We start from the raw sequence: 23,196 nt of genomic DNA on the forward strand, positions 1-23,196 counted from the left end.
CAGGCTCCAAATGTACCCAATCATCCAAACCGCAGCGATAGCCACATACATGGACGTTTGAAGACTTAGGAAGTTGGACATCTTCTCCAGATTATCCCTTTTAAATCGAAAGTCTTGTTGCTTTAAATTTAAAATCTCACGGCTTTGACAGCCAAGTTGTGGCGGTGAAGACCTTTACCAAATACTTTGCTCCCTGGTATCAGGAGAGGAGACTGGACTCCAATGAACCTACAGAACCAACAAGGTGGCTGGATCTTTCAGGATGCCAAGACAATAGAGAAGAACCTGGTTGTTTCTGTCTTTATTTTACAGAAAAGAACAATTATATTCTCATTAAAATTTCAGGCAAAAATGAACAGTTTCCTTCCCCAGCAGACAGCTGGACATGAGGGTCCGTGGTCAGAGGACAAGTTGTCAGAGCAAATCGCGTGACGGATGCAGCTTTGTCTTATTCACTCTGGTATCTGCAGCCTACAGGCCCCGCGCAGTCCCGGGGCATCTGTAACACCCAGGAAATAGTCGCTGGATGGATGGAACAGGGATGGGAATGAACAGATCACAGCGAGGTAGGTGATGGTCAGAGTCAAGGGAACGAAAGGAGGACAAGCAGAAGTCTCCCTCTTTCTGTAAATTAGGGGAAACACAATAGGTAACTTTCCAAATTACACAGAGAAAAACAATCTCTAATTCTTCAGAAAAAGGGCATTCTGAGGACATGAGGAAAAGCTATGTTGACCCACAGCGACATCTCGTGACCAGTCTGCAAGCAGCATTCAGCCCCGTGAGAAAGGAGGGTGGAGAGCTGACAGGTGCAGCAGGTGAGAGACTGCTAAGGTTTGCGGGGGGCTTGGCACTTTACTAAGCCCTTGTCTCTGCCTTATTTCACCCGGTATCTTAGCCGGATGCCACAGACTGTAATCAAGTCCGATGGGGTCTGGGCTCCTGGTGAGCTGGGGTCCCTCTGCTCTCTGTCACAGATGGGAAGGGGTGGGCAGGAGGACGCAGCCCCTCAGCAGTGCCAGATGACAGAGATGCATGGAGGGCTGGGCAGCCACCGCAGGACCTGCACAGTGTCTCCTCAGGGGGAATGATGTCTCTGTCTGCACTGGGGGGCCCATGAGTGACCTTTCCAACCCCTCTCCCCTGAGAGCCCCAGACCCCAGAGCCCGGCATCTGCCACATGACTGTGTCAGGATTTGTGTTCACAGGATGTTCCCAACACACTGGTCCCAATGGTCTCAAAGGGCTACAGCTGGTCTCAATGGTCTTATGTCTCCAGCCTTTAAAATGCCCACATTTCAATGACTGATGGACAATTTCTGTCCCCTGTCTTGGACTCTGGCTTCCTCAAGTGAGGGTCTTTCTTGTACCTGCAGCCCCAGCACTTGGGGAATGTACATAGGAAATAAACTTTTGGGACTTCATCAAAATCAAAAGCTTCTTCACAGCAAATGAAATAGTCAACAAAACAAAGAGGCAACTCACGGAATGGGAGAAGATATTTGTAAATGACAGTACAGACTAAAGGTTGATATCCAGGATCTATAAAGAACACCTCAAACTCAACACACACAAAACAGACAATCATATAAAAAAAAGTGGGCAGAAGATATGAACAGACACTTCTCCAGTGAAGACATACAAATGGCTATCAGATACATGAAAAAATGTTCATCACTAGCCATCAGGGAGATTCAAATTAAAACCACATTGAGATACCACCTTACACCAGTTAGACTGGCCAAAATTAGCAAGACAGGAAACAACGTGTTGGAGAGGATGTGGAGAAAGGGGAACCCTCTTACACTGTTGGTGGGATTGCAAGTTGGTGCAGCCTCTTTGGAGAACAGTGTGGAGATTCCTCAAGAAATTAAAAATAGAACTTCCCTATGACCCTGCAATTGCACTACTGGGTATTTACCCCAAAGATACAGATGGAGTGAAAAGAAGGGCCATCTGTACCGCAATGTTTATAGCAGCAATGGCCACGGTCGCCAAACTGTGGAAAGAACCAAGATGCCCTCCAATGGATGAATGGATAAGGAAGATGTGGTCCATATACACTATGGAGTATTATGCCTCCATCAGAAAGGACAAATACCCAACTTTTGTAGCAACGTGGATGGGACTGGAAGAGATTATGCTGAATGAGATAAGTCAAGCAGAGAGAGTCAATTATCATATGGTTTCACTTATTGTGGAGCATAACAAATAGCATGGAGGACATGGGGAGTTAGGAGAAGGGAGTTGGGGGAAATTGGAAGGGGAGGTGAACCATGAGAGACTATGGATTCTGAAAACAATCTGAGGGTTTTGAAGGGGCAGGAGGTGGGAGGTCGGGGTACAAGGTGGTGGGTATTAGAGAGGGCACGGATTGCATGGAGCACTGGGTGTGGTGCAAAAATAATGAATACTGTTATGCTGAAAATAAACAAAAAAAACTTAAAAAAAAAAAAGAAGAAGCAGAGACAGGGAAGTTCCCTGGTTTGTTCTTTTTGTTGTTGTTTTTTTTTTAACCCCAAACTCCAGGACACAAATATTCAAAGGTGTTCCTCCTCTCTCTCTATCAGGAAGGACAAAAAGAAATTGCCAGCAACTTTATTTTCTTATTATTTTTTTAAAGATTTATTTATTTATTTGGCAGTTAAAATGAGCATAAGAGTGCATGCAGAGAGCCGGACGCCGGACCCCGCGACCATGCACCGCCACCCGCCGGCCGCGCTGCTGCCGCTGCCACTCGCCCTGTTTGTGGCCACGAGCCCCCGCCCCCCCAGGCGCCGGTGAGCGCGCCGTGGAGCCTCGTGTGGGGGCCTGGGCTGCGGGTGGGCGTCGTGCTGCCCGTCTGCTACTTCTACCTGCAGGCTGTGAACTCGCAGGTCCAGAACCTCACTCGCTCGCCCCCAGGTCAAACACTATTCAAAGTAGTAATCAGATCTCTTTCACCTAAAGAGTTAGTCTGGATTCACGTCCCCAAACCTTTGGACAGGAACGATGGGACATTTTTGATGCGATATAAGATGTATGAAACTGCCAGCGAAGGGCTGAAGATAGAGGTCCTTTACGGTGATGAGCACATGGCTCAGTCTCCTTATATTTTGAAAGGACCAGTGTACCACGAGTACTGTGAATGTCCAGAAGGGGTCCTCTGGCCTGGCAGAAAACTCTTTCTTGTCCAACCAAGGAACCACAGATTGCAAAGGATTTTGCTTCCTTCCCCGGCATCAATCTCCAGCAGATGCTAAATGAAGTTCCAAAAAAGTTTGCGGACGAGAGGGGTGCCATTGTTCACTACATGATTCTCAATAACCGCATCTACCGGAGATCTTTAGGAAAGTACACAGACTTCAAAATGTTCTCCGATGAGATTTTGCTGTCACTGGCAAGAAAGGTCCTTCTCCCCGATTTAAAATTTTATATTAATCTTGGAGATTGTTCTCTGGAGCATCGGCAAGTCAATGAAATCCCAGGCCCTTTGCCTATTATTTCACGGTGCGGCTCTCTGGATTCACGGGACATTATCCTTCCAACGTATGACATCACCCACTCCACGCTCGAAGCAATGAGGGGTGTCACCAATGATCTCCTCTCTATTCAGGGAAATACAGGGCCTTCCTGGATCAACAAAACCAAGAAAGCTTTCTTCAGAGGTAGAGATAGCCGAGAAGACAGGCTCCAGTTGGTACAGCTCTCCAAGGAAAATCCAGAGCTCCTAGATGTAGGAATTACAGGATATTTCTTTTTCCAAGAGAAAGAAAAGGAGCTTGGAAAAGCTAAATTGACAGGTTTCTTTGATTTCTTTAAGTACAAGTATCAAGTGAATGTGGATGGGACCGTGGCGGCTTACAGATATCCATACCTCATGTTGGGTGACAGCTTGGTTTTGAAGCAGGACTCGACGTATTACGAACATTTCTATATGGCACTAACGCCTTGGAAACATTATGTTCCAATTAAAAGAAATCTTAGTGATTTACTAGAGAAAGTTAAGTGGGCCAAGGAAAATGATGGAGAAGCCAGGAAGATTGCAAAAGAAGGGCAGCTGGCCGCGAGGGAGCTGCTGCAGCCACACCGGCTCTTCTGCTACTATTACGGAGTACTCCAGAAATACGCGAGCGCCAGTCCAGCAAACCCAAAATACGTGAAGGGATGCAGCTCGTTCCTCAGTCAGATGATAATGCGTCCCCGTGCCAGGGCCTCCGGGAAAGACCTTCCAGAGAAGAGCTTTAAGTCAGCTCCCATCGACAGTCCTGCAAGTGCCAGCGACAGGTTGAAGGCAAGCCTTCAGACAGAGGCCGGGCGGTGGTGAACGCAGTCGAGGAGACTCATGTGGACAGGCAGAGCAAGATGAGAGCAAGTGTTACAGGTCTCTTTGAATATAATTTTCTGTTGTGTAAAAACCTCCATCATCAACATCACAGTTTCTCGAAACAGAAAACTTGCAGGTCACTGTGGACAGAGAGGCTTTGCCAGAATAGAAATCATTCCCTGTGAAATGATTTCCACCATATTTCCTAGTTTGTTCACTTTCCCTCTCCCTCTTCCAACTATGAAGAAAAAATGTTGGTGCAGGTTCCTCCCCTCTTATTGAATAATTTCTCCTCCTACAAGCTGCTTTGGACATTCCGTAATAGCAAACCTCCTCTTGGAAGGTCTGATAAGGATAATTAAGGAAGAAGAGCATGGCTCCCTTGTTGAAGGTAACTGGGAGACTGTGGAGGCCACATTTTTCTGGCCCAGCAGCATGGAATGTTTGGCTGAGCAAGCGCACATAAAGGGATTATTTTAACAGCAGGCTTTCAGGAGGCAGGGGAGACAATGGTAAAGGGAAACAGGCGATGTTCCTCCCTGAGCTGCTGGGCTTCAAGGACGCGTATCCTCCTCTCCACCGGAGGCCTGCTGCTAGTTCGGGTTTTTTCAAGGTCATCGTCAAGCATGCTTGCATGACCAGTACAATTTCTCATCAGTGATATTTCAAGCAGCCTATCATTCTGAGGGACGGTTACATTTCCCCCTTTTTGTTAATGCAGAAGCAGCAAAATCCGTTTTGCAAGTTCTTGAACCATCAGTCGTCAGAAAGATTTCCATGAGCATCTGAGGACGAAGCATAAAGTGATTATAGCAATAAAAAGTGTCGTCATTCCACCTATAATGCCAGCACCAGTGTTTTGATCCAAGCAAAGGGGTTTACATCAGATAAAATATCATTAATCCTTTGAGTGAAACTCACACTTGCAACTGATTGTAAGGATCACAGGGAATGCCCTTAATAGTATCTTGAAGGTGTTTAATATCCACAGTTAAATTACCACCATCATGACTACTAATATGGGTCTGGGATGTATCACATAGCACAGCATGGCCTGGGACTTGAGCATAAGTAGAAGTACTTGACTGTGACATTTAGATATAAGGAATGTGGCAAGTCTGTGGGTTTCCATGATATTTCTATATCCATCATTTTCATATATTCTCTTCTCAATTTAGTTAATGTCTAAATCTGCACTCTCATTCTATCAGTCCTATTTTTTTCCCCTTGAGATGTCTTTAGATTGAGATCCACTGTTTCTTGGTCAAATAAATCATTTGAATTTTTTGTTTAATCGTCAGTTGAAAGGGATTTTAACTCTCCCCGGTGCAGGTTTTTTGTCTTCATAAGAAAAAGTTTTAAATACCCATCTGCCTTATTAAGTTGCTGATTTTTATCTGAATTGCAACCCAGATTTCCTAATTTAAATGAGAATTGGTTGAACAAGCATTTTTTCATTTCATTTTTCATTCAATTTTTCATTTCACTTCATTTTTCATTTGCAAGCGGTCTGCTCTTTGGGTTCATCCACTTGTTGTTCTGCTCTGTTTCTCCTGTAGCTGACATAGGATGTGGCCTCTTATCAGTCCACTTGGGAAATAATAAGGGCTTCTCGTGGCCCTGGGGGAACATGGCAAACTACCCAAAGCCTCCCTAGGACAGAGCTGTGACAATGTAGATCCCCGATCTGGACCACAGAGTGGTGTTTCCATTCACTGGGGCGGGAACTGCGGATCTGTGTGGTCTAAAGTGTTTAGGTCAGAAAGGGCATCTAACTGGGATCCTCATTTCCCAAAGAAAGGAAGGAGTTAAATCAATGGAACTAAGTCAGGAGGAGGAATTGAATGTGTATTAGTCGGCATTCTCCAGAGAAACAACTGACTGTTTACACCTACATCTCCATGTCATCTCTCTCTAGAGAGGGATTTATTAGAAACTGGCTCACACGGTTATGACCCAGGCAGGAGAAGACCAATGTCCCAGCTCAAAGACAGAGGGTTAGAAAGAGGGGCTTCTCCCTTACTCAGCCTTTTTGTTCTGGCTCAGCCAGTTGGATGAGGCCTGGCAGCATTGGGGTGGCAATCTGTTTTACTTAGTAACGGATTCAAATGTTAGTCTCGTCCAGAAACAATCTCATAGGCCCGGAGCAAAGTTTCACCTGATTGGACACCTTGTGGTCCAGCGAAGCCAACACAAAAAATGAACCATCGCAGCATATTCCACAAGAGTGAATGAAGCTTCTGGGTCATGGGGAAATGATACCAAATGAGGTCACGGAGGAAGAAAAGAGAGATTCCCATGTAGGAGGCTGTGCAAGTACATTTGAAGACCTTTTAAGTGCTTTAAAATTTCATGGAGAGTTTTATCCACATTTTCCATGTTCTAATCCTTGTGGCATCCTTGAGAGCACCTTCAAATCTGGCTTCTAGTTAATTAATTCCTCTGTATCTGCTTAGCCCTCTAGCTGAGTTTATAATTTTAGTTATTTCATTTGTCAATTCTAGAAGTTTCGCCTGGGTTCCTTTCAAATGTCTGGACATTTCTGGTAATCTTTCATCTTGATGTCAATACTTTCTTTTGAAAATATACAGAGTCTGTCATTGGCAGTATGTGGTCTTTGCAAGCTTTTCTTCTCCTTCTCCTGCCCCTCCCCTCCCCTCCCCTCCCCTCCCTGTCCCTGTCCCCTCCTCCTCCTCCTCCTCCTCCACCTTCTTCTTTGGTTCGCATTCTTCACTGTTGTGTGGGTTCTGATTATTTCCTCAAAAGTTTTTAAATAGGATTATATTAATGCCTGGCTTTAAAGCACATTCCTATAGAGTAAATTTTATACGTATTCCTCTAGGTACCTCCAATGCGAGTAGATGTAGTAAGCTCAGATTTTGACTTCGATTTTTCCATCCAGTGAATTTCAGGCCATGAAAATTAATAAAGGGAATTTATAAATAAAATGAATGGAAATTAATATGTAAGGGCTTAATTGTTCATGTTAAAAATAACCATGCTTTGGGAGAGGAGTGGTTTCCCAGTGCATTTAAGGAGATGACCTTAAGCATCCCATCTTGCAACCTGGAGATCTTGTCTACTGCAAAAGAATTCCAGAAAAAAAACCTCTTCAAGTCCTTTGGAAAGGCCCATATCAGGTCTTGCTAACCAACCCTGTGCTGCCAAACTCCAGGGAACAGGCTCTTGGATTCACGTGGCACATTGGAGGAAATCCCCAGATTCTGTGGGAACTGCACACCATGCGGTGACCTAAAAGTACAGATTTCCCAGCACTGAAGTGGATGGCATCTCAAGAGACAGCTTTGCCATGATGCCTGGACGAGACCCATGTACCTTTTCTCGCCCTTGCTTCCTCTCTCCTTCGTGGAAAGACAGCGCTCCATCCCACATTTACCAAACCCTTGCATTTTTGTTGTTGTTGTTGTTATGATCTCTCAGAAACCGCCTCCTCATAACGCCATGACAAATCAATCTTTCCCCTTGTTTTTGCTGGAGGGCAGAGGTTTCTGAATCCACAAGTCTTTCTTTATCCGGGACCAATGACAGGCTCTGGATTCTTAGCCACATTCACGGTCTCCGCATTTGCACACTTATAGGATGTATTATTGGATAACGTTGGTTTCTGGACAGTACTTTGAGATAATACAATTCTAATGCAGCTTTGACAAAATCTTGCTGTTTTGCAAATAGTTGTCCACTTGTTGTGTCATGTCTATACCTGAGCTGCATCTTCCCGAGGGCACTTGGTTAATTCTCTGACCGGCTGCTTGCAGGGCCCAATATTCTGTTTTCATGGCTGTTTGAAGCAGGGACTCCAGGAGGCATGCATGGCTCTGGGTTGGCCTCCATAGGGAGAACTGTTCTCTCCTAAGTCAAAATAAGTGCCAATAACTATTTTCAGTCGGCTACTTTCTGACCTAGGGTCCTGATTTAGAACCACAATACAATTAGGAATTTTCATGTGAATTTTTATTTTTCTTAAAGATTTTATTTATGTATTTATTTAAGAGAGAGAGCATATGCAGCGGGAGCAGCAGGCAGAGGGAGAGGAAGAAGCAGACTCTTCTGCTGAGCAGGGAACCCGATGTGGGACTCTATCTGACCCCAGGACCCCAGGATCATGACCTGAGGCGAAGGCACATGCTTAACTGACTGAGCCACCCAGGGGTCCTGGCTTTATTTATTTGAGAGAGAATGCATGTGCGAGCTCTTGTGTGAACAGAGGAAGGTGCAGAGGGGGAGGGAGAGGGAGAGGGAGAGAGAATCCTGAGATAATGAACAATCACGACAGAGCAGGAACTACTTACTGACAACAGGCAAGTGAGTCAGGGGGTCATCTCCACCCCCTGCATTTGGCAGAGACTCAAGTCAAAGGCAGGCAGAGGAGCGGGAAAGCTTTCGGGCGGTGAAAGGGGAAGGTCCGATGACAGGTTGTTGGGGTGGGGGAGCAGGACAGGAGCTGACAGAAGAGGGCTCTTCTATGTCGTAGACCATATCCGAAGAGCATATCTATTTCCCCTCTTGGTCTCAAGTTCGGGGGTGTGTGTGCGAAGTAGGGAGCAAGAACAAGAAAAGCTACCTGGGGCCGATCACTGCGAGGATGTGGCTTGGCTTTCCAGGAGGGCCTCTGCAGAGCTTGTGGGTCCAGTCCTGCCTGGTTCCTTGTCAGATTCAGAAAGTTCCGTAGACTGGAACCCCTCTCCTAAGCTCTCTTCAGACAACTGAACACCTTCTATGGATAGAGAAACTGTATTTTATAACAACTATGATCAGTACTGTACATAATAATTACAATAATGATCAATAATAATTATAATCATCTACATATCATTCAATGTATAAATATTAATATGTATGAAATTATATAGTCTATATATCACGCTTATAGCATGTATGTAATTATAGATATTTATAATATTTATGATAACATAAGTGATCAACTAAATTAAAACATAATAAAGTAATACATTAACGAAGTATTAAATAATAAAACTTTTATGATAAAAATAATTGGCTCACTGGGAGCCAGAGATGCTCCTTTTCCTTATTGTGAGTGGTCGCAATGCTTTAGGCTGCCAGGTTCTGATCTCCAGATAACTGAGAGTTTCTGTACATGGATTATCAGTGTTTTAGAGCACTTTTTGCAAGGGACCACCGCCTTCATGACCAGACTATGATCTGCCTTGTGTGGGCCCCACGAACTCTGGCAAGACCCTTCTGTTGTCAAAGGTCTTCAGTGAAGGCCCTGAGAATTTGATCTCAACTTGAAAAATTGTGTGATGAAAAATACATGCACAGGGGCGCCTGGGTGGCTCAGTGGGTTAAGCCGCTGCCTTCGGCTCAGGTCATGATCTCGGGGTCCTGGGATCGAGTCCCGCATCGGGCTCTCTGCTCGGCAGGGAGCCTGCTTCCTCCTCTCTCTCTCTCTCTATGCCTGCCTCTCTGCCTACTTGTGATCTCTCTCTGTCAAATAAATAAAAAAAATCTTAAAAAAAAAATAAAAAATACGTGCACAGAGGCATGAGGGACAATGTTGGTTTGACAATAGATTTTAGTATTTAAAAGCACTGGTATTTTAGAATGCCATCTTGAGGGGTACGTGCAAATAGTAAAAGGGATACAGCACTTAACCGTGGGTGCTGAAGAGCTGAGTTGCAGTCCTTATTTAGCATTTCCAGATCCCTTGAGATCCTTCGTAGTAGGATCAGTGGGTATAGCTGGCTCAGTGGGTATAGCATGTGCCTCTTGATCTTGGGGTCATGAGTTCAAGCTCCACACTGCGCATAGAGATTACTTTAAAAAAATGCCATCTTGAATGTAAAGGAACTTGAAGAGGCTGATAATATCTGGAAACACTACGAAGGATCTCAAGGGAACTGGAAATGCTAGAAAAGGACTGCAACTCAGCTCTTCAGCACCCACGGTTAAGTGCTGTATCCCTTTTACTATTTGCACGTCATCAAGACAAGCCATCTGCTCACTCAGTACAAGAGACCAAAAGCTACTTTGAATCTGAACCACTTGCATGTGGAAAATGCTAAATCTTCATCCTTACTTGCTGGATGACTCGCATGTCCTGCAAGACAGCTTCTCTCAGGTGATGAATTCGTTAGAAGGAAAAGACAGGTGTCGGGCTGTGAGAAGATGGCATCTGATGAACACAATGGTTTCCCAAAGGCCTTGAACCTATCGTGTTCTTTTCTCATTGCAATTTTATTTTGGCATCGAGTTCATAATAGCTCCAATATTCCTCTAGTTATCTCAGACTCTCCTTTCTAGTCAAGTGAACATTCTGTAAATCAGAAGAATGATCATTGGCATTCACATCACGCACACACAACTGAGAGAGAATGGGTTCTCTGTTTACCCCTGGATTCTCTGTTTATCCTCAAAGCCTGCCTCCTCCTCTGTTCTGTTTCCTCTGTATTCCGAGTGAAAGTGGATGGAATTCATGGCTCAGGGAAATCAATCCCTTATGAAGAACTCAGCCTGGGTCTGTGGGCAGAGTGTGGTGTCACTGGTACTTTCCCTAAGATCTCTATCAGTTCCGAGATCTTGGGATTTTATTTTATTGTGTGTGGGGTGGTGTTTGTTTGTTTGTTTGTTTGTTGTATACTGGCCTTATATATTGGGGAAAAAAACAAGTACCAAAAACTTCAGTTAATCTCTTTAACAGAAAGGAGTAACCTGCCATAGTGAAATTAACCTAAAAAACTTAAAAACACCATGTATGTTTCTTTGATGACATCTAAAGCCTCATTCCACTCTTAAGAGCAATGACATTGTTTTAGTTGTTGAGAGGAATTAGATGAAATGTAGGCACAGTGCAGGCATCACTAATTACTATTCTATCATTTTTGAATATTTTGAATGGAAGACTACTGTATAAAATCAAGATACAACGTAACATGGGTATATTTTCCTAAAAGTCTTAAGTGTATGAAAAAAAGAAAAACAATTTTCAGGTAATAGATACAAAATTTTAAAACCAGCCAAAGAAGTATAGTTTATACCAGCTAAATGCAAGCTGACATGGATTTCACAAGATAACAAAGCCAGAATCATCTGTATCTTCATCCATTAACTGCTCATGTGTCTTGATGAGCTCGCCAGCCTGCACAAGCCATAAAGATACAACCCCAGCCATAGACAGAGCCTGGGAAAATTTGTCCACTGGACTCTGGGCCAGGATATCTGTCAGGTGAAGGATGGGCTCTCCCAGGCACCTCCAGGCCCAAGCTGGGCCAGGTCTGGGCTCTAGAGTGGAGTTGAAAATTTCACCAGAGGCACCCTGCCTGGGCTTTTCTCAGCCAGTGTGAGCGCTGCCGGTCTCACGAGTATGATTCTGAAATACCCATGGACAAAAACCCATCCTTCCTTTGTGGTCCTCAGTCCGTTGGACACCCTTTGGAGTGGAAGGGTGGGGGATTTCTTCTCAGCAGAGAGGGCTCTGAGCTGCAGTGGTCGGGGCCATGGGCAGGGGGCGAGAAATCTGGGGATAGCTAAGCCAAGACAGCCAGCGGCCCCCTGCACGAAGGCTCCAGCTGGGGTTCTGGCAGAGCTGGGCAGACAGGAGTACATTTGGGTCTCATTCCTGAGGAGCTGGGGGCCAAATGTACAGTGAGTACACAGGAACCAAGAAAGACACTGTCCACACATGGTGGCTCTCAGCAGGGGGTCTGGGCCCAGGGACCCCTGCGCCTGCTATCCACACCCAGCTAGAACCCTTGTAGGGTGAAGGGGCGGTGCCTGGCAGTTTGCTTGGGTCCTGGGTTGGGCCAATGGGGAGAACCTGGATTCTGGGAGGAAGCACCTGCCGGGCTGGGAGAGTGAGGCTGCTGCAGGGCCCGTGGGCGTGGGGAGTGCCAAAAGGCACCACACAAATCAAGCATGCCCAGCAGCCAGGGACCAGGGAGCAGAGAGGCAAAGGGGGGAGGGGACCGCAGCCACCCAGGGTCCCTTGTTCTTCTCCAGTGACAGTATTCAGAAAGAGGAACTGAGTACCCCGCATTTTGCTAGGCCTGTGGAATATCAAGGGTCTGAGATTCTGCCCTCAAGGAGCTTATGGTCGGGTGGGGGGGACAGACACTCAAACCACACAGGCGTGAAGGAGGGGCACAAGGGCCTGTGTTTGCCTGTGTTGGCACGGATCAGGGAAGGCTTCCTGGAGGAGGCAGCATCTCAGCCGGTGCAAGAGGACGGGGATGGTTCAGCTTGTCTGCAGGGGATGGGGGTTCCCAGCACAAGGGCCTGCAGTGAGCCAGAGGTGGGCTGGGTGCTGGGTGTGGGCTGGAGAAGCCAGATGGGAGGCTGAAGGGGGAGGTGTGTTTGAGGAGTTCAGTCCCCGATATGCTTTATGACTCGAGCCATCCCTGATGTGGTGGGCTGCAGGTTACAGCCGCGTTGCTAACTGTGCTTTTCCTATCGGCCTTCATGAATCTGTCCTTCCCACCAGTTAGAATATGAAATCTGGCAACACATGGGATGTGGGGTGTTTGCTTATGAACCGGCCGGCCACTCTGCTGAGGGCTTTGATCCCTCACACGGCGCCGTGGTATCCTCTTGTAGGAGAGGAAGAAGGAAAAGCAAGCTTGTGCTGGTGGCTGTCATACGCTCTAAGGGACCAGTCATTTGGGGGCTGCACTTCTCTGTGTAGGGTCCATCTGTGCACAGGGTCTGTGCATGTCCACTTCTCTGCATGAGGGTCTGTCCTGCGCTATCACACAGCTTGTGATCTCCCACAGCAGGGGACCCACTGTGATGGCCGTGTCTCCCCCTCGGGCTTCCAGATCCTGAGGCCTGACCTGTTCATTTGTACTGGCTGGGGGCTGGGCGTGTTTTGGGTGTGTGCGGGGAGCCCACCACATGTCCCTTTGCAGGCTCCGAATTGCCCATGGGGGGACGGTGCCTCCAAAAAACATCACAGAGATACCACGTGATGAAGTCTCCTGCGGTTGGAAGGCTTGGAGACCTTGAGTTTGGCAGAAAAAGCTAACATCAAGTAAATTTTATCTCGAACCCAAGCAATGCTGGGATCCGTTTCGGTTGATGCAGTGATGGGGTAGACTTTTGTCCTTGAGACCAAGGCCAGGAAGTCCTACCGTGACCATGGCTTCCTGGGCCTAGGGAACATTCTGGTAGTTTCCAATCCTAGTGGCTCTGGAACTTGCTTGGAGTGCCTGCTAGGAAAGAATCCCATGGGCCCATGTGTCCCTGGCCATGGAAAGGGCCCCCCCTAGGCACAGTGCTGTAGGGGTTCTGGGCTGTGGAGGGTGGACGCAGGTGGAGGTCCCAGTTAGGCTGGTCTCACTGCAGATGTGGATGTTCCCCTGGGCAGCTCTGGGAAGGCGGCGTTCACTCCTCTGCCTCCAAGTCGGGGCAGTATTCCTGACCCTGCCTGCTTGCTCCTGCAACCTCAGGCCCCAACCGCGACCTGTACTGCCCTGCAGGCTGCCTCTCCCAGGCCCCCGCTCAGAGACTACAGGCTGGGCCAGTGGGGAGGTTGGCCCTGGGGTCCCAACCCCTGTGCCCTGGGACATCCCGGGTGGTGTCTGAGTCTCCCTGGGCCCTGGCTTTTGCAGGCCAGTTCCAGCCTCTGCTAGGGACCCAGCAGCAGGACCACCACATGTGTCTGCACTGCGGGGGGGCCTGCTGCTCTCTGTCAGCGTGTAAGCAGTCCCTGAGGGAGTTCCTCTCTCTAGCTTCTTGGGTCCTGGCTGGCCCTGGCTGCCCACTCACATGATGTCAGAACAGCCCCCAGATTCTCCTGTCCTATAGGTGAGGAAACAAAGGCTCAGTGGTGAGAGGCCACTCAGCAGCCAGGCAGGGTCCCGTGAGCTTCTGCTTCCCCATCTCCGCCAAGAGCCTGGCAGATCTCACTGCCTGTTGTTTGTAGGCCTGAAAGAGGGTGTGAAGGAGCCTCTCACCCCCACACCTGCGAGCGGCTCTGTGCCCGGGGACCCATCTTTCTGGTGGGCCCTGGGGCTCCCTGCACACATGGCCTGCATGTGGGGGCTCCCATGGGCTGGGTGGTGAGCTTCCACGGATGTAGATTTGACGCAGGCCCCCATAGAATCTGTGCTGTGTCTCCTGGGGATGTTTAAGCACATTGGCAGCTCTGAGTCCTGAGAAGAAACTGGAAATGACAATTTCTTTCCCCTAAAATGGAAAATAGAAGAGTTGGAGAAACCGTAAATCGTGGAGGATAGGATAAGCTTTCACTGTACTGGGAAGAGCGTCAAGGCCGGGAGAGGCTGTGTGACCTCCGTGAGGTCACACAGTGTGTGTTGGCTGAGCCAAGCCCAGGACCCAGGACCCAGGCTCCTTCTACACCACCTGCTGTCCTGCAGGGGCCAGCCCGGAGTCTGCATGCAGCCGGCAGGGTTGAGCCTCACCCCCTGCAGGGCCCGTGGGGACCGGGATGGGGACACCCAGGGAGGTGGACAGCCCCCATCGGCTCGCTTTGACGCTGGTCTGGGCTCCCAAAGACCTGTCAGCTCAGGGGAAACTGAGGCAGCGTGACCCTTTGTCCTGCCGTCACGAGGCAGGCTTCCCCGGAGCATGCTCAGGCTGGCGGGGCAGGCAGCGTCCCCACCTCCTTGGTCAAGCGCCAGAGACCCAGGGAGGCCAGGGCAAGGCTGACTTAGAGTCTGCAGAGGCTCTGAGGGCCCCAGGCAGGGCGTGCCCTCCCTGCCTCCCATCCTGTTACTTCCCTTCAGGGGGTGTTTCCCAGTCCATTATCACATGAGTGCTTGGCTGGGTCTCCGTTTATCACGGCAAACATCAGGCATGTGCTAATGGTCCCCTTAACCATGGCCAGTTGGGTCTTAATGTCTGTTCAATGACACCTGCTATGAAGGCTCCGATAATGGAGCTCTTCATGGCAGACGAGGGGCTGTTAGACATCGGACAAGTAGCCCACAGCCACGGACAGCTCCCGGAGGGCAGCCTGCCCCTCCAGAGGGCCGAGGGAAGGGGCTAGGGGGAGACGCCTAGAGCCCTCCTTGTTCTGCTGGGCCCCTGAGAGTGGGGGACACAGAAGTGGCTCTGGGGGGATGTGGCCAACACCAGAGCCCATCCTGGTTTCCTGTACAGACCACTGACCCGCGCTCAGAATGAACACTAAGCACTCAGTTTCCCGTGTGGGGTTGGAGGTAAGAAATACCAGGAGCCGGAGACAGGTCCCTCCGTGCCGGGTCCCTCCCAGCAGCAAGCAGGTCCCTCCCTGCCCTCCTGCCCCAGCCTCAACCTCCACACTCGGGTGCGGGGCAGAGAAGGCTTGCGAGGGTGCGTGGGGACGTCACCGGCCGGCACATCCGTTCTCAGACGCTCTCTTTGTCCTCACGCCTCCCCGCTTGTGGTACCGAGGCGCGTCCAGGCAGCTGGTGCCTGCTTGCTACTGGGGCACCTGTCCCCCTCAGGAGGAGGGGTCTCTAGGTGTGGGGATCGTTGGTCACACACGAGTAACTGGAAGCCTTCCACGATGAACAGAATGTCCCCTGTGCTTGACAGGTGTGTGGTGGGACCAGAGGCCGAAGCGGTTAGCACAGCCGGCCTGCTGGGCACTCTCAGACGGGAGCACACCCGGGAGTTTGCCAGTGGCCAGGGAGGTAAGACGCTCAGTGAGGACGGGACGGTGTGTGGAACAAGGGGTCACAGGAGGGCACCCACGTCCCATGGACGACAGGACAGGGAGCTCCCGAACGCCCTCTGAGGGGGCGCTCAGAACTGCGGCTGAACACCCAGCATCTTCCTCGAATACAATTAATTCTTCCCATCAGCAGGGAAGTTAAAGCATTTTTATATTGAAGTTAACAAGAATATATCACAGTAGAAAAGCAAACATTGCATGGTTCTTTTTTTTTTTAGGATTGAATTTTTGAAAGTGAGGTATGTTTTGTGTCTCCCCCGGCCTTGCTGAAATGTCCGTGGCAGTGTCGGCACTCGGGCCCGAAGGACGGGAGCGTCAAGGGGCTACTGATGGTGAGGGGTCACTCCGGGAGGGTCTCATCTGGGAGTGAGCTGGGAGCAGACCCCCACTGGAAATAAGCGAGGCGGACGGTTCGCGCAGGACTGAAGCCAGGGCTCCGGCTTGGATCCTCCTGGAACGGCCAATGTAGAGGCCCCGTGGAGGGCAGGACAGCTGGGAGGAGCAGAGGGGTCTGCCTGGAAAGACCTCTGAGGCTCAGAGCCCGTGGCACTGGCTGGGACTGCAGGCCCCGTGAAGCATCTGGCGTCCGCACCCACTCACCACGCCGCCGTGCTGGGTGCTCACGGCATCAGTAACCACACAGTGCGGCCCCACGGAGTACTTCCCGCACACCTGGCAGTCTGTGGGCTCACACTGTCCAGAGCACGTTCGCCCGTGAGACAGCTGCTGAACCAAGAGCTGTCTGGAACTAAGTAGAACACGGCTGACAGGTGCCCAGGAGCACGTCCAGAGCCCAAGGCCCCTCCAGCCCATCACTGTCCCCTTGGTCCCACGTGGTCAGAGGTTCCATTCAGGTGTTTCTGGAGAGAAGGCAAATGAGCAGCGTCTCTCGCGAAACTTTGTCCTTTTACTCAGAAAGGAATGCGCTCACCAAAATTTCTATCTGTGCTCACGGACAGGAACCGGGGCGCGTGGCCCACGTGGCCACAGGGAGCCTGGGAAGGTGAGCGGTCATCAGGAAGCATGGCCGCCCCAACAAGCTCAGGGTCCTCTCAGGGAACAAGGGGGTATGGTGGACATGTGTTGGCTGACGTGGCTGTCCCCACCGTCCTGGGAGGTGATTACCATTTTCATTTTCATAATTTGACAGAGGAGGAGATTAAGGGACAGGCAAGCCAGGTCATTTCTTTCCTGAAGACTACCTAATAGACGGGGAACCGTATCTCTGTGAGACCATAGGCAACCTGAGAGCAGGACTGTGTGTTTGTCCTTTGCCCTGTGTAGCTGTGACCCCATCACCAGATAGAATGTCACTTGGATCGATGCCTGATCGAATGCCTCGTTGATGGCCCAGTAAAGTCCCGTGCATGTCTCAGGCTTCCCCGTCCTCCCTCTCAGAGGAAAGAGTTCCAGAAGCCTCCCCGTGCCGGCATGCAGTTCCTCTGGGCCCAGGCAGCGTGGGTGTGCCGGGAGGACCAGTTTCGGCCGACTGCCATCCCAGCCACGTTCAGCTGAGCTCACCAGGACCGAACAAGGCCTGAAGTGTCTCAAGGAGTGTTTTTAACAAGTTGTAAATAATATCTCACCAAGTCCCATCGCTGCCTAGAATTGATGCAGCTGGTGAGAAGTAGTCATGATCCCGTGAATCATTTGTCCATTTACAAGAACATTTCATTCACCTCCTTCCAGAAGGATGCACAGAACACGCTTTAAAAGAAGGCGTAACTGGTACTGACATATGGGAAGGCTGTGTTGCATTCCAGTTCCTCACTGGCTCATGCGGTGTGTGCAGAAGGGATACTCGTAATTACTGGGGATTTTTAAAAAAATAGAGATAATTTGTCTTAAGAAGAAACATGCGCATCTGCAGAATGATGACTTTGTCTCCCCGTGGTCTGCTCTTGGGTCAGAAACGTGGCCGGTACCCTGCCACGTGATTGCTGGCTTCTGGCCCTGTTCTCTCACTCTCGAAGAAAGGGCGTATGTCTCAGCCTCCTGCAGAACCACCCCGCTCTTGCCTCTTGTCGCCCCTGCTAAGGCTGAGCATGGATCTCCGTATGTTGGCACGTGAACTAAGGAATAAGCCTCTGGAAGAAAGTCAGAATATCTCTAATAGGGAAGTCTTTCCTGCTACAGCGACCATCCCTATGACAGTTGGGCTTAAGGAGGAAGGGGGGAGAGCTTGGATGACCAGGGTTGCATCAGCCCGCAAACCAAGCAGCCACGCCATGTAACAAAGCATCCAACCCTCAGTGACTTGAGACAAAGACTATTTCTTCTCATGACCAGGGCTCTGCGGATTCACCTTGCTACAGCTGATGTGGGCTACCCTCATTCTGGGGCGGGCGAGCGGGGCATGGCTTTAGGCTCCTGAATAGACTTGGGTCTTTTCCTCAGGTTTCTGCAGAGGCCATATCTGAAGTGGCGCCTCTGCCTGGTGCATAACCTTCTCGGGGGATCCCAGGAATGAAAGCGTGCCCAACTCCAGGGCACAAGGACGTGGCAAGCCTCTGGAGGCATTGCATCAAGAATATCTCATTAGCCCAGACAGGTCACATGGTCTACCCATGTGGACCACCATGGTGTACCACCCTCCCAAGGGCAGGGATGGAGCAGGGCCTGGCCTTGGGGCTCTGGGGATGGGGGAGGGGCTGTGGTGCCTGGGCAAGGGCTCTGGGGATGGGGGAGGGGCTGTGGTGCCTGGGCAAGGGCTCTGGGGTGGGGGAGGGGCTGTAGGGCCTGGGAGGGCCATGGGGCCGGGGCTGGGGCTGTGCTGCCTGGGGAAGGGCTGTGGGGCAGGGGGAGGAACTGTGGGTCGGGGGAGGGGCTGTGGGGCCTTGGGAGGGGCATGGGGCTGGGGGAAGGCTGAGAAGTAAGATCTAGAATGAGGCAGTGAATCCTCCAAACTGGAGATTCAGTCTGTCCCAGAGGAAACCATGGGGTAGTTGGGTGGGGTAGGGGGAGCAGAGAAACACAGGAGAAGCAGAGGGGATACACGGAGTGGGCAACAGGTGGAATGTGCATGGGGAGGGAAAGGGCAAATGTCTCCCAGATCCCCCAAGTCCGGGTTTCTGCCCCAGAAAGGTGAGAGCCACAGGTGTAGGTGGGGCGTTCCTGAGGGACACATTCCACATGTTGCCAAGATCCTCCGGGACGGAAAGGTCCCAGCAGCACCTGCCTTCCCCTGCAGAGAAGCTGTGACCCCTAGTTTCCCCACAGTCAGTCGGTGCAGAGGCGGAGAGAAGCACTGAGCAGTAAATGGTCCAAAATCTTTTGCCTTGGAAGCGCCGGGAGCCTCCTGCTGTGGGGTTGCCTGTGAGGCCTGTGCCCCATGTGAGCAGTGACCCCAGTGACAGCCCCCCCCCCCCCCCCCCCCGCCTCCTCTCATTAGCAGCATTGGAGGAGTCCTTTGCACTGCCCTTCTGGGCTCCTGGGGGCAGGCCTGCAGCCAAGGGAGCTGGACCACCCAGGGCCTGGTAGGGGGCGGGTTGCTCTCCTGACCACACCGCAGGAGGGGAAGGGGGCTCAGGTTTCACCTACAAATTTCAACACCTGCTTCTTCCACAATCAGGGACCTTCCACCTGCCTTTCCCCATGCTCCCGCACTACCCCCTGCACTCCGCTAAAACTGCCCCCGTGCTAGTCTGAGCTCCTGCCCACCCTCTTCCTGCCTCTCCATCACATGTAAATGCCACCTCCTCCATAAAGCCCTCCCTGATTCCCTGGCAGGAGTCACCCACACTGCCTCTCTTCTGGGGGCGTTCATAACACTGTAACGTATCTCCTTCCCCACCTGACTGTGCTTCCTGGCCATGGGGAATTTGCCTCAAACTTTGCTTTCCTCCAGTACCTAACTAATGATTCCAGTGGAGTAGGTCCTCAATAAATAGGTGAGAATTCATCAAATTGGGGTGGGAGTGGCAATCGGAGAAGCGACCTGATATGTACTTAAGAGCTCCCGTCCCCAGCTTGTTGCTTTGGAAAAGAGAGTGAAATCGGTTTTTTATTGAATCTGCTCTTTGCAGTGATTTTGTGCTCTTTGTTGGGTCAATTACAGTTTTGAAGATGAATTATGACAGGCGGGCACCTGAGTGCCTGCATTACCGTGTGCTGGCTGTGTCATTAGTGGCCGGCATCTAGGAGGGGAGTTTGTTGATGTTTCCATCAGAAAAAAAAAGAAAGAAACATTAGGATCCATAAAAAACAAGGAGCAATGATATTTTCCTTTTTATTGGTCATTTTAAAACATTCACTGATAATTTCCCCCATGCTTAATAGGCACATGCTTGTGTCTTTAGGTAAATCCAAAATTTGCAGAAACGCATTCTTATGATTGTTCAGCTTCCTCCCATCGTGAAGCCCAAATGAACAACTTCCCAAGGCAGCAGGCGTGGGGTTCCTGGAGGGCATTGACCTGGCCATACGGGTCACCCTGGGCTGAAGGACTCACCTGAGAGTGAGCACTGACTGTCCAGCTGTGGGGAACAAAGTCTGGGCTCTGGAGGGAGGGGCCTCCGCAGCCTTCAGGATGCCCACAAGACCCACCCTCCTGTCTGTATTGTGGAGCTGGACAGACCTCTGAGTAGGTGCCGGTGTGTGTGACTTTGATCATGTGTGTGTGAGCGTGAACATGCACATACCCTTGTGTTTGTGTCTGTGTGTTAGTGCATGGGGACATGTGTGTACATGTGCACGTGTATCTCCAAGTGAGCATGTGGGTCGTGTGTGTACGTATGTGATCATGTGTGTCTGCCTGTGAGTGTGATCGTCTCTGCATGTGAATGAGCGTATATGTGTCCATAGCTCATGCAACCATCCCCAAAACCACTGTAGCCAGAGAGATGGAAGGAGCCACTGGACTGCGCCCAGCTGGGGCCCCACCCCAGAGATGACAATGACCTTAAATAGCCCCACCCCGGGCACCAGGGCTGCTGGGGAGGGAGACGGGCGGGAACAGGGGGCATGACCCTGCCTGGCTCAAGCTCTGCTTTCCACTCCATTTCGACCTCATTCAGGCCTACTGGTCCTGGTGGGAACAGTGAGCACTAGGGGCCCAGACCCATCAGTTTCCCACTAGACCCCCACAAACCACACTGCAACAGCCCTGGTGAGCTTCCAGGTGCAGGAGACACACCTCTACCCCAAGCATTCTTGTAGCCATGTAGACCCCCCTCAGCACTCCCATCTCCCCGCTGAGGGCCCCCCAGGAACCAGGGAGCTCCTCTCATGTTTCGAGGGGAAAGTGAATTCTGGCGTGCAAACATTATCACACATTCATGCACGCGGGTTCTAATTTTAGCTGCAAGAGGCTTCGTTACAAGATGCTCACATAATTAAGCAGCTTTGTTCCTGGGGTCTGGAAGCCTGTCTATCCTTCTGTTTCATTTAGGGGAGCAGCAGCCACTTGATGGAGAAGCTGAGAGCTCCAGGAGGCCTCACTTGCACAACGGACAGCCAGAGCCCTTTCCGTGCCTCCAGGCTCTCCCGCAAGAAGAACCAGCCACAGGGCCTTTGCATGTCATTGCTCACCAGATCCCCGGGAGCACCAGCCCCCTGTAGGGCGCCCAACCATGTGAACTGACTCAGCGTGACCTGGGTGTACACTGAACCGATCTTTCTACTCATCTGCAGGTCTGGTTGAGGTCCCCTGTAAGCCACAAGGCTATCACAGCAGCTGGCTCTTCCCCAGGGAAGGAAGGGAGGTCTCTGCGGACCTGCTGCAGGAAATGGACCATCTACCAGGGGGTCCGGCTGATGCTGTCCTGATTCCAGGTTGGGCAGGAGGGTGGGAGGCCCAAGGGTCAGTGGGCCTGGCCCTCCAGCCATTCCAGTGCCCTTCCCAGCCTCCCCAGTGTCTGGGTCTTCTCCCCAAAGTCACACGGGGGGTGGGGGCCGGGAAGAGTGAGGGCCAGTGTTGGGAGCTAGGCTCAGGAGGCAGCCAGGATCTGGCTGTCCATCCCGTCGAGACTCTAGGCTTGCTTCGGGGGGTGCGGGGACCCTTGGGTGCACGGCAGGTACGGCCTCCTGGCAGGCCTCACGTCTTCCTACGACTCCAGAGAAACAGTTTCATCAGGGGCCTTTCCAGACTGATTCTCGGAGCCATGGCCGTGGCAATAAGCGTTGCCAGCGTTAAGCAGAGAGCGGCTGTGGGACGGCCCAGGACAGGCTCAGCACCACGGTGAGTTTGGCGGGGACATGTGTGGAGGCCTCCCTCCGAGGAAGGGCAGCCTGCCGGGCCCTCCACCCCACCTGCTTTCACCACAGTGGCTCTCGGCTTCCCCGGGGCCGGGGGGAGTGCAGGGTCAGGACGTTCCAATGCTGGTTTCCCCAGATCTCTCACCACGTTTTCTTCCCCTGGCACAGTTTGGCTCAGCCTGCAGGAGGGCAGACCAAGGCGCCCTGCCGCCATCACTCCAAGCCTGGAGAAGCTGTCGAGGGGCCCACACACCATCATCCACCTGGCCGGGGTCCAAACCCCCAACACACTGGAGACCTGGTAGCGCGGCCTCATTCTGAACCCGAGGTACCCCTGAAGGGAGCTCTGTCCCTCCAGGCTGAGCAGAAGGTGGCTGAGGACGGTCCCTCTCTGTGTCCCCACCTCTGTCCTCACCCACCCACTCCGCCCCCAGCTGCAGAAACTCAGACACACGTGCCCCACAGCCCATCCCCCTGTTCTCCAAGCCCCTGAGCCTTTGCACACAGTTTTCTCTGCCTCAAGGTCCTTCTCTCCTCTCTGCTGGGCTAATTCCAGACCAGCCTATATGGTGACCCTGAGCCTGCATGGCAAGTACAGTCCTCTGCTACTGGGTTTCTTCACCTCTGTGACTACCCCTCCTCTGCCCCCTGTGACTGTGTGCTGGGGTGGGCGGCTTTTTACCTCTCCCCTCAGCCACCAGCCAGCTAGCACAGAGCAGCCCGCTGCGCTCGTGAGGACCCTTCCTCCGCGGTGAATGAGTGGGAAAGACAGCAGGCTCCCACAGAGACACAGGGTGTGGTGACGAGGCCCAGGGATCCTGCAGCAGGGGGTGGGTGTTGGGGGGGTGGGTGTATGAGAACTCAGAGGGTTTGCCACCGGTCCAAGTGACTCCAAGACCCATCCCTCCTGGGTCTCCCCATGTGCACCCCAAGCTTCCACCTGGAGGCCAGCCCTTCCCTGCCCCATGCCCCCTTGCCCCACACCCTGCCTCTAGGACATAGGAAAAAGCCAGGCAGGTGGCCCCTCCACAGGTGCTGACGT

General features: G+C 51.3%; 1 protein-coding gene and 1 pseudogene across 1 annotated transcript; both read left to right on the plus strand.

Moving 5' to 3' along the window:
• Positions 1-927: 927 nt before the first annotated feature.
• On the plus strand, positions 928-4,300 carry LOC116575911 (protein O-glucosyltransferase 3-like). Its single transcript, XM_032317545.1, is given in 5 exon segments — positions 928-945; positions 2,775-3,137; positions 3,140-3,388; positions 3,803-4,106; positions 4,109-4,300. Coding segments are annotated over 5 exon segments (1,053 nt in total). The 3' UTR covers positions 4,228-4,300.
• Positions 4,301-4,835: 535 nt separating this feature from the next.
• Positions 4,836-22,658, plus strand: LOC116575912 (annotated as a pseudogene).
• The last annotated feature ends 538 nt before the right edge of the window (positions 22,659-23,196 follow it).

The sequence above is a fragment of the Mustela erminea genome, chromosome 17 (assembly GCF_009829155.1).
Source record: "Mustela erminea isolate mMusErm1 chromosome 17, mMusErm1.Pri, whole genome shotgun sequence".
In the NCBI taxonomy this organism is placed as follows: Eukaryota; Metazoa; Chordata; class Mammalia; order Carnivora; family Mustelidae; genus Mustela; species Mustela erminea.